Genomic DNA, 10,868 nt, shown 5'->3' with positions numbered 1-10,868 from the left:
TACACACAGGTGTTCGGGCGTTCCAGTGCCCCCACTGCCCTCTCACTTTTAAATGGAGCTCTCACTACCAGTACCACTTGCGGCAGCACACAGGCGAGAGGCCCTATGTGTGTAAAGAGTGTGGAAAGTCCTTCAAGAACACCAGTTGCCTGCGTAGACACAGTCAGATGCACTCTGGACTGCGGCCTCATACCTGCTCCATCTGCTCAAAGTCTTTCTCGCAGACGTCAAACCTCAAACAGGTCAGTACAACCTGTACAGATTCAGCTATGAACTCATTTTTTTGCTGTTTGTATGGAATTGATCTGTCTTGTTATATGTTATAAACTGTTTTTTTAATTTCTGTTCCCTCTTTTTGTTTTTTTCTGTGAGCAGCATGAACGCACCCATTCTGGTGAGAGACCCTTTCAGTGTACACACTGCAATAAAAGCTTTACACACTCCTCCAACCTCCAGCTCCACCTTCGCACACACTCCTCAAGCAAGGACTTCAAATGCCCATACTGCTCTAAAGAATTTGTCATGCACTCCTACTTGCAGAGGCACATACGTACGCACGGCAGTAGTGTTCCCCTGGCCTGCCCTGGTGGTGGAGGTAAAGATGGAGTGGCTGTAAAAGCCAGTGTTGGAGGAGTAACAACTACCACAACTCTGCTCAACCCCATTACCCTGGAAACCTCAGGAAACCATGGCAGCCTGATTGTGTCCCAGCCAGCACTTAATATCCCCCCAAACAGCTCCCAGAACTACTTTATGATTCAGACAGCCAGCGGCCTGCAGCTCATTCCTCTGTCATCCCCTACACCTGCCCCTCCACCTCCTCCACCACCGCCACGTCCGTCCCAGCCCCAAAACTTCTTCCTTCTACAGTGCCCCTCCAACAATGGCAGCCAGTCCAGCTTGATTCTCGTCCCCACGGGGAACAACCCTCCACCAGCTCCGGAGCCTCAGACCCTCCCTGTGCTTCAGACCATCCAAGCACTCCAGCCCGTCCTAAACCAAACACAGACTCAGATGCCCCAGTTTCCGACCATATCACAGCAACAACAGCAGACCAGGATCATAATCACCAACAATAATAACAATGCACACACTCCTGTTGCCACGCCAACACACACTCTCTCTGCCAACTCCCTGCTGACCAAGCCCATATTAGGGAAAAGCACACGGACAGCACGGGGCAGACGGGGACGCAAACCAAAAGCCACTCTTCAGAAATCTGCAACAGCTCCTGTCAGTCAGACTGTAGGTGGAGCTCTGTCAGTGACAAACTGTAATGTGACCTGCGTCACACAGACTATTACTGCTGCTAACACTATCACAGTGTCATCACCATCATCTGTATCCACAGTGTCCAACTTTCCCCTGTCAACATCTTGCACTACTGTCCCAATTCTTTCATCTTCCACCACTTTAGCCCCCACAGTGGTGAACTCAGGACCCTCATCAACTGGTACCATGGTTACACCAGCCACAACAGTAGCCACTGCATCAGTTTGTACTCCTGTCCCTGAAAGGAACTCTCATACCACTGTGGGGCAAATAAGGACAGGGGAAACCATGACAGGGAAACAGTTTGTATTATGTTTTGATAATGAAGGACGGGCAAAAGAAGGAATGAATATCGAGGAGGGTGGGGAGTCATACGTGTTACAGTTTGAAGGGGATGCTTCAGATGAGGCAGGGGACGGAGGAATGGGTGGGGAGGGAAAATCGCTTGTGTTGCAGTTCAAGACAAATGGGCAAGGTGAAGGGGAAAAGGGGGGCGATAAGGGAGGGATGATGTCACTTCTGCGTGAATGGGGTGGGAAAGAGCAGGGAGAGAGACAGACAGGAGAGGAAGGCAGCCAGGGAGAGTCTTTTGTCCTCCATTTCCACACTGAGGCACAGGACGGTGGCCCATCCAGTGCTACCTTCAGCCAAGGGCAAGAAACCAACCTGCAGCTTTCCTGCACACCTACCCAAAGTTTGGTGCCACTCGATGGGCAGGAGGTGGTGTTTGAACTTGGGGGTGAGGCCAAGATGGAGCAGGAAACTGAGGAGGGAATGCAGATGATAGCCCTGATAGAAGGAGAAGGGGGAATACTGGGAGAAGAAGGGGCAGGTTGCAATGCAGCAAGTGGTAGGGTTACTGAGGGCGGGGGAGCCATGGAAAATATATTTCAGCTGGAAAGTGGAGAGGAAATTGTCATAATTGAGGTTAGCACCAGTAGCTTAAGGGAAGGAAGAATGGAGAGAGGAGGAGATGGGGAGATCTCACAAAGTAGTGAAGTGAAGTATGAGAGTGTAACGGCAGAGGCGAAGGAAAAGTCTGTAAAGGAACACAACTCCACAGAAAACACGGAGGCGCAGACAACAGCTGAAGACACAATAAGAAACGGACCCATACCTAATAAAGAGATGCAGTTCTCTAACTAAAAACAGTGTGCATGTTAAAGAAGAAGAAAGCGTGCGTGTGAGTGGACGCCTCACTATTTGTGGGCTCAGTGTGTGTTAGCACTTTAGTCAGTTTGAGTTCTCCCGAGGGAGAACATGCAGTTAGATGAGTAATGTGTTGTAATCCCATGGTGCCACATACTAGAAATGTTATACATTCAAATAGGCTGTACATGGACCTCGGACTATTCCTAAATATATGAGTTTAAATGATACTGTCATTGGCAGTTTGTTTATTAAGTAAATATGTTTTTGTGAATAAATGTTGTACATGGCCCACTTTCTTCACAATGTTAAAAGTAAATAGTAAAGTTAGCTAATTAATAATAAATCTGTTAATACCTTTCATCATTTACCTTTTTTTTTTCTTGTAGTCTTTTTATTTTTAAAAAAAACTTTAAAAACATTCAAAGGTCACAGCGTTTGCAGCGCCGCTTGCTGTTACGTTGCGTTTGCAATTCACGTAGCGTCGTGCGCAGCCTTTGCGCAGTGCGGGTCGCACATACGCAAATGGCGTAGATGGAAACATTGACAACGTGCAACGGGACGTGAGACAGAGTACGTTTGTTTCCAGAATTCCTCCTCTCCGCAAGAAACGACTCTGTGGTCATTAAATCAAACGAGCCAAAACCTACACGGACTTCACATCAAACTGAAAGATACATACAGTGTGTGTCTGCAGTTTTCTGTTTAATCTGAGCTGCGTGCTGCACAAGGTAAGCGGAAACATGGGGGGGAAGGAGCAGGAGCAAGGGGGTCTAAATGTGTCAGGACAGACGGCAGCACTTCGTAATCACCATATAAGGGGTTGAATAAGGTCCTCTCGCTTTCGACTGTACCTTTGAAGATCACTGTTAGACGTGCAGAGGAAAGCTAGACCGGTGTGCATGATACAAGCACAGAGTGATGGTGACACATGCATGCAACAAATCCTCTATAATCCCCATCTGTCTTTGTTGTTTGGAGCCAGCGTGGGAGAGATGTTACATTGCAACTACTGGCTCACTTGTAGGCGAAGTCTATATTGCACAATATGAAAGCTGGAAATACAATGACCCATTGCAATAACAACAACGTGTCTGTCATAGTATAGATAACGCAATACAGCACTAAACCTGTCAGACAGTCTACAGCAGTACGACTCATCTGCATGATTTAGTGTCAAACACCCCAAAGATGCATTTCACTGTCACCTCTTTTACCCCCCCCCAAATGACAACCTTCTGTCCATGTACTCTTCCTTACATGTGTTTTTGTAGGGTCCCTGTGCACACAGTGTGGATGGTGGATAGGCTGTGTGTAGAAACTGTGGCCCAGCAATCCTGCTGTAAGAGCATAACGCCTAAACATGGTGAGGCTGGAGCTGGATCAGGTGGTGATGAGGAGGATGAAGGAGGACGACATAGAGGCGGTCAAAGCCCTCATCAAGGTTTGTTCAATATAATTATGTTTTAGACACGAGAATTTACTCTTGTCCTTGTGCCGATTTAAAAAAACAAAACAACTTGTATCAATGTCTCTCCAGGAGGGCTGTGAGGGAACAGAAAACCGTCTCATCCTGCACATCCTCACTCGTCCGCTCTGCCTCTTCATCCTGGCTGTTTTCTCCTCAATCCTGCGCTGCCTCGTCCATTCCTTTATCCTGGCTCTTGCTATTCCTGTCTTCCTGCTAATTGTCTTTCTCAAGATCACCATGCCGCGGTCCACAGGGGTTCTGGGCAGCAGCCGACCCTCCTGGGACTACGTGGGAAGCAGCTACAGAGGGACGCAGGATGAGACTCTGCAGAATCCCTATTGTAGGATCAGTGGCAAGACACCACTGACTAAAAGGGTGAGTCTACTGGTTTGCTGGAAATTCTCGTTTTTTTTGGATAGTCTTCATTTAATCCTTTTACCGAATGTTGCAGGCAAATAATCAGATATCTTTCACTCAGCCGAGACGCAGAATTGCACCCAAAGAAAAGGACAAAGAGATGTCAACAGAGACGATCACCCCAGAGAGGGAACAGGCAGCGGGGCAGGTCTGGGTGGCGGACTGCGATAGTGACATCATTGGCTGCATCTTCCGGGAAAGCGAGAAGCGAGCAGGCATCGGGAGGATCTGCAGGTGTGTGACGGGCAGCTGGTACCGCAGGGAGGGCCTGGGCCGGCTGCTTGTCCAGAGTCTGGAGCAGAGAGAGAGGGAGAGTGGCGCTCGCAGAGTGTACGCACATGTCCCCTACCCCTCCAAGGTGGGGGAGGTCTTCTTCAGGAAGCTGGGCTATCGGCAATATGGGGAGGGGACTGATGAAGAAGACGATGAGGAGATGAAGCTGGAGACTCCAGAGAGAGGCTTTCTGGGATACCCCCTCACTAAGGTGTTTTTCAAAGACCTGTGACTGAGTGGTGATGGACTCATGGAGAGGAAAGAGAGGCACTGAGCCCAGAAATGGCTAAAAGTGAAGAAGACTTTGGATCTCTGCTGAAGGTGATTGTGTCATTGCTGCAACATGTTTGGATATTCGATTAAGTTCATAATTTATTGAATGTTTGCGTTATTTATGCCAGTATTTATTTACTTTATGTGTTGCCGTTCTGTTTTTAAGTGTATTTTTACCTTTTCATTAAATGAATGATACTTTCTGATGATTCAAAAATGACATCATGAAGCCTGAGTCCTGCTGTTTGTCTCATCCTTTGTAATGAAATTAAATATTTATGTACAATGCGTGTTTCCTAATGTGTTTATGGGGTTCTTTTCTCAAAAACATTCACATTTCAACACAGTAAATAGTGTATGTGTGTGTCTGTGTGACTGAACGCATTTGTTTGTGTGTGAAACGATAGAGATGTGGAGGAGGATGTACAGTTAGTGTATAGGAAGTATGTGTGGTTTTTGTGAATCTGCAGAATTTATTTGCTTTTATCTTTCTGCACTCTTTGGTTGTCGTTGCGCTCCTTCATGTACAGTATGTTGGTCCATGAGTCTGCAAAAACAGTGCTCCCTCCCTTTGCTTCAGCTTTCTTGTTCTTTCATTTTGGTTTCCTTTTTTATATTTTCAGAAAGTCTTTAATGTTGGTGATGGTAGTATGTGTTGGTTATTAACTAAATATTTCAGTGCTGAAACTCACTTACTTTAGTCATTGATTAGCAGGACATTTAAGTAAACAATTAACAAACCTTTTCTGTTACAACCTCTCAAATGTAAGGATTTAATGCTGTTTAAAATTTAATTATAAACTTAATCTTGAACTGTATAAACATCAAGCAATTTTAAATGAGCTAATTAATTCATGATGAAAGTAACTATTAGTTGCAGCCCTAAAATACTGAATTAATTACAAAGAGTGAATTAGAATCACACAAATGAATCCACTTAGTAATTAGTTTTTCAAAACTAGTTTTCATAGCAGATTTTAACAGCACACTAAATATATGCATAGGTATTCTGACTCAAGTATGTGTGCGGTTTGCAGGTGAATGACAGTTTATGTGACTAAGTGGGGAAATGCACACAGACCCAGTCTGAGGCTAACCTTAATATGGTTAGCAGCCCTCACGCTCGCATTGCGCACCTACCTACACTGCTAACCTCAGACGATGTCAGTATAGCATCAACGTGCCACAGATAAACACCACAGGATGTTTGTACAATGTTAACGTGTGAGAGAAAGAGGCATATCTCACCTGATGCGAGGACAAATATAGGCCTATGTTTTACTGCTAAATCATGCAAGCTGTAGTGGAAAATCACAGTCCTTTAATTAACTTTGATGAAAAAGCTGAGACACCCAGTAACATAACTGTCTTGTTACATGCACGAGTAAGTGTGTGGTCAGCCGTTTTTCACCTTGTGAAAGCTGTATTTTTACTGGTGACACTTTTTGGTCATTATCAGGTTGTTTCTTCATGACTGTCAAAGAGCAGACACCTGTTAGTTGGGCCTCTACCCGCCCGATCTGTAGCTATTATTGTTGTCAGGAAACAGATGTGAGTTCACACACTGGAAAGAAAGTCTGTTTGTGACTGTGGTCGCGTGCGTCTGCACGGTATGGCTGTGTGAGTGTTTGAGTGCGCGTGTGCAGGGTGTGGGCGGGTGGGTTTCGGAAAGTATGACTTGGCATTTCCTACACCCGGTTGCTGCCCCTGAGTACGGGTTAAATGCACAGCCATGTCTGGCCATACTGTACAACTCCACCACACACACACACAGACAGACAGACAGACAGACAGACAGACAGACAGACACACAAACACACAGACAGACAGACAGACACACACAGACAGACAGACAGAGCACGAGAGGGCTGGTAGTAATGTGAGCGTCCATGTGTGACTGTGAGATGACCTTGGTCAACTGTGGTCAAAGCCAGAGAGCTGGGTGGGAAGTGGTTACATATAGTTTGGCATTTGATCAGCCTCTTGAAGTCAAGAAAAGACACATGCACACAAGATCAAATGTGCAGAGACATTAGGCTTAGTGCACCGTCAGAGTAATGCAATATGATGTGAGGTCGCTCAGAGCATGCAGACACTTTCACATGAATCACTCTAAATTTTGGGGCACCACACAATCATAGGATATATTAGATAAATTTGTTCCAGATGATGTATAACATATAGACTGTGTTAATGACATGCTCATACAGATGGCTAACACACACATGCGCACATACACACACAGATGAGCTCCAAAAACAGCCACCCTGGGAAACGGTGAATTCCCCAAACCACAGAGTGCATGAGAGGGTGAGGGGAGTCATGGGAAAGCAGGATGCCTGCATGCAGTGCCACTGAGTGAGCAGACTGGGCCAGAGCTAAAACAGACAGAGCAAAGAAAAAGTCGAGAGCAAAATAATACACATCCTGATTTGGCGTGGACGGATGACAGCATCTGATGGTTCAAAGGCTTATGAGTGAGATTTATCCACACACTGTGGTCGGTCAGCTGGCCGGCCGTTTTAGCAGACACGTAGGGTGAGGGAGGTCGATTATAGTTCTGCTCCCAGCCTGACACAGTTTGGGAAAACCCAGATCAGAGGACAAAGTAGGTGTCAGGGCCTCTCCGAGGTCTGGGAACGCCTATGGCTCCACAAAATCTTGGGGCCCCAGAAAAGTGTTGTGACTAGCTAGGTGGAAAAGTTGAATTGCCAGAGGGACTCAGTGGCGATTCCACTATTGATCAAGGTGAGAAGTTATCTGGGAGTTTTTATGATCTGGGAAAACCAAAGTGGAGGGGGGCCAGTGACTGGATGAGTTTTAAGTGTTTGGAAAGTTCCAGCCAGTTGGCTCAGTTTACTGACGTCTGTGAGTAACTCCAAAGGTTACAAACAACGTCAAACACTCCTCCTCTCATGCGTGGTCACTCAGATTAGTTTGTAAAATCTCTGTTGTGTAATCTGCCTCCCCAGTAAGATTCCTTTATTGCCTTGCACCAAAAGAATGGTTTCACCACAGTCATTATGTGAAGTAATGTTAAAGTTTTCAGAACCCATGAAAACATGATGCCATTAAAAGGAATGAGTAATTAATTTATAGCTTTAATTGTTTAGCAGCAAGACAATGCAATCCATCCATCTCTTTTGTATCACGCCCCTGAACGTACTTTTAAAATGTTTTCTGTCCAACCAGAAGCTGCCTCTGTTGTATGCAGGATGTTTATGTTTAGAGGTATATGTTCTCAGTTCCCTCCCTTTAACCCCCTAACACACACACACACTTTCACTCTTTGTCATTTACCTTCATTGATTGCCCACGCCTGACGAGTGATAAAGCAAAGCGCGTTTTTCAAAATGATTACAAAGCTAGACAGGTGAGCAAAATGGATACGTCCTATTTATATGTTGTCTTTCTGTTTGACACATTTATATATATTTCACATGCATACTATTAAATGGAAAAAATTGAATTTTTTACATTTTTTAAAAGTAAATTATGATAGTTTGATACTACTGTAAGATATTCTTCAGTGGAATTCTGTTTCCATAACGATGGCACTGTACCACCTTTGAGTATTTCCAGTTGAGGTTTTAGTATTAATGAGTAATAAACAACTGGCCCGGTTTCGCTAAAAGTTGCGAAACTGAGAGTGACAGAAAGCAGTGAATGTTAGTTGTCTTCTGACTGTCCATCACTTGCATTTGGTTAACCACAAGCTTTACATTAGTTTATTGTGCAAACTTATTTGATTAAAACTTGAATTCCTGTTTTGAGTCATCCGAATAATAATAAGGTAAAATGGTCATTTAATTAGTTTCCTCACCGTATTTTTGTCTCACACTTTCCCGGCATAAAAGCACCGTGTTTGCTGAATAATACTGAGATTATCTGTCCGTCAAGATGTTGGTTCACAAAGCAGCAACACTGGTTACTGATGAAATGTTGACAGATAAATTCTGAGCATGCAGCTTTTGTAAATAGACTTTAAAAATGTTTTCTAAAATATTCAGTAGGTAAGAGATTCTGTTTTGTCTGCACATGTTATTAGCTATAAAAGGCTTTTTTCCCTTTGTTTTAGTGTGCTTTTGCCCCGAAAAAAGTTTATTTACCATTACAAGAACATGCGCTGGGCAAGGGGCCGGCATGAGACATACCTCTGTTTTGTAGTGAAGAGGCGAGTGGGGCCAGACACCTTAACCTTTGACTTTGGACACCTCCGCAATCGCAACGGCTGCCATGTAGAGGTAAGTAATGCGGGTCGAGATGGGGAAGCATATGAGAAGTCTGTTCAGGAGAAAAGACAAAAAATAGGGATTATTTTATCCCTCTTATTTTCTCCATTCTCCTGTTTCTCCATAGCTGCTGTTCCTGCGCTATCTGGGAGCCTTGTGCCCTGGTTTGTGGGGGTATGGAGGTACTGGAGAGAAGAGGCTCAGTTACTCCATCACCTGGTTCTGCTCCTGGTCTCCCTGCTCCAACTGCTCCATGAGACTGTCCCAGTTCCTCAGCCAGACGCCCAACCTTCGCCTCAGGATCTTTGTCTCTCGCCTTTACTTTTGTGACATGGAGGATAGCCGTGAAAGAGAAGGCCTAAGAATGCTGAAAAAAGCAGGCGTGCAGATCACAGTCATGACTTACAAAGGTGGGGGAATAAATCTGAAGAGATATATGTAAATAAATATATTAGTATCGCTTTCTGGATGTCAACAACAATGATTATTGTTTTCCTGTTTCTTCAGATTTCTTCTATTGCTGGCAAACCTTTGTGGCTCGTAAGCAGAGTAACTTCAAGGCCTGGGACGAGCTGCACCGAAACTCTGTTCGCCTTGCCAGAAAACTCGAACGCATCCTTCAGGTAGAAGTTTTACCATGCTGCGTGTTTTGTCTTCAGCCAAAGGGATTAGATCAAAACCAATAATCATATGTTTCCTTTCCTCCTCAGCCCTGTGAAACAGAAGATTTAAGAGATGCCTTCAAGCTTCTTGGACTGTGAAACTATCCCCTGGTGTTACCATTAAGTCTATAGAGAAACATACATGTAGGTGTTGGTCCATCACTACAACCGCTAAACTGAGAATAAGAAAAAACTGAGAAAAAACTGCTTTCATGTTGTGGCAAGGCTTGTGACATTAGGTAGCTGCTGCTTGTAGTTTCTGTAACAATATGATAATGTAAAATAAAATACACTGAAATGTTGCCCTGTGTTATTGATGTTAAGTTATGGACTTGCAGTGATTGTTAGCCTAAAATATATTGTAGATCTAACTGGAGATGTACACAGCCACTTTAACAGCTTGTAGTTATTATTATTATAGAGCAAATTAAACAGGGTATTGCAATGATACATTACTGCACTTGTTAAGTAATAAAAGTCAAACCACAAAACTTTTTGTTACCCTTCCTGTCTGGTAAATACTCACTTCTTTCAAACTCCACACCCCAGTTTGTAATGTTGTGGTAATGTAGGCTTTGTGTAAACGTGTAGTCAGCCAGTGTAATGACAGAGAGTAATTTCCCTTGACTTTAAACTGGTTCAGAAGTATTCTCCATAATGAGTAAACTGACCTTTAAAGGACCAGTAGGATTTAGTGGCATTTGGATTGCAACTAACTGAACACCACTCGCATCTGTATTTGACCAAAATGAGAATGAGAAAGTGTGTAGGAGAAACTATGGTGGCAAAAAAAATGCTAAAGGCCCTATCTGCAGCCAGTGTTTGGTTTGTCTGCTCTGGGCTACTGTAGAAATATGGTGGGTCAACATGGTGGACAACATGGAAGGCTCATTTTAAAGTGAAAAAAATGATTATACACTAATGAAAACATACCAATAAATATAATTCACCATTTCTGCCAGTAGATCCTCCTAAATGTTACTGGACCTCAGTGGCGGTCCTTCCTACAGGCGACATAGGCGCTTGCCTAGGGCGCCACCGAGTGAGGGGCACCAAATATGCGGCGAGAAAAAATAATTAAAATTATAATGTCTAATTTTTTCAACAGTTTTTGCCATC

General features: G+C 44.2%; 3 protein-coding genes across 3 annotated transcripts in view; all 3 read left to right on the top strand.

Moving 5' to 3' along the window:
• Nucleotides 1-2,825, top strand: part of znf628 (zinc finger protein 628) — an 8,157-nt gene extending 5,332 nt beyond the window's left edge. Inside the window, exons 8-9 of the mRNA XM_035672571.1 lie at nt 1-242; nt 376-2,825. Coding sequence (XP_035528464.1) covers nt 1-242; nt 376-2,418 — 2,285 coding nt within the window. The 3' untranslated portion in view covers nt 2,419-2,825. The remainder of the gene's footprint in view (nt 243-375) is intronic.
• Nucleotides 2,826-2,992: 167 nt separating this feature from the next.
• Nucleotides 2,993-5,150, top strand: nat14 (N-acetyltransferase 14 (GCN5-related, putative)). Its single transcript, XM_035672682.1, has 4 exons — nt 2,993-3,152; nt 3,696-3,865; nt 3,962-4,267; nt 4,371-5,150. The coding sequence occupies exons 2-4, from the start codon at nt 3,785-3,787 to the stop codon at nt 4,812-4,814; spliced, it is 831 nt and encodes a 276-aa protein (XP_035528575.1). The 5' UTR covers nt 2,993-3,152; nt 3,696-3,784; the 3' UTR covers nt 4,815-5,150.
• A 3,058-nt stretch (nt 5,151-8,208) lies between these two features.
• Nucleotides 8,209-9,848, top strand: aicda (activation-induced cytidine deaminase). Its single transcript, XM_035672710.1, has 5 exons — nt 8,209-8,228; nt 8,934-9,099; nt 9,215-9,497; nt 9,595-9,710; nt 9,798-9,848. Exons 1-5 carry the CDS (start codon nt 8,209-8,211, stop codon nt 9,846-9,848), a joined length of 636 nt encoding a protein of 211 aa, XP_035528603.1.
• The last annotated feature ends 1,020 nt before the right edge of the window (nt 9,849-10,868 follow it).

Source organism: Morone saxatilis, unplaced genomic scaffold (assembly GCF_004916995.1).
Source record: "Morone saxatilis isolate NCDOM2014 unplaced genomic scaffold, NCSU_SB_2.0 Contig24, whole genome shotgun sequence".
Classification (NCBI taxonomy): Eukaryota; Metazoa; Chordata; class Actinopteri; family Moronidae; genus Morone; species Morone saxatilis.
This window is presented reverse-complemented; position numbering and strand designations above follow the sequence as displayed.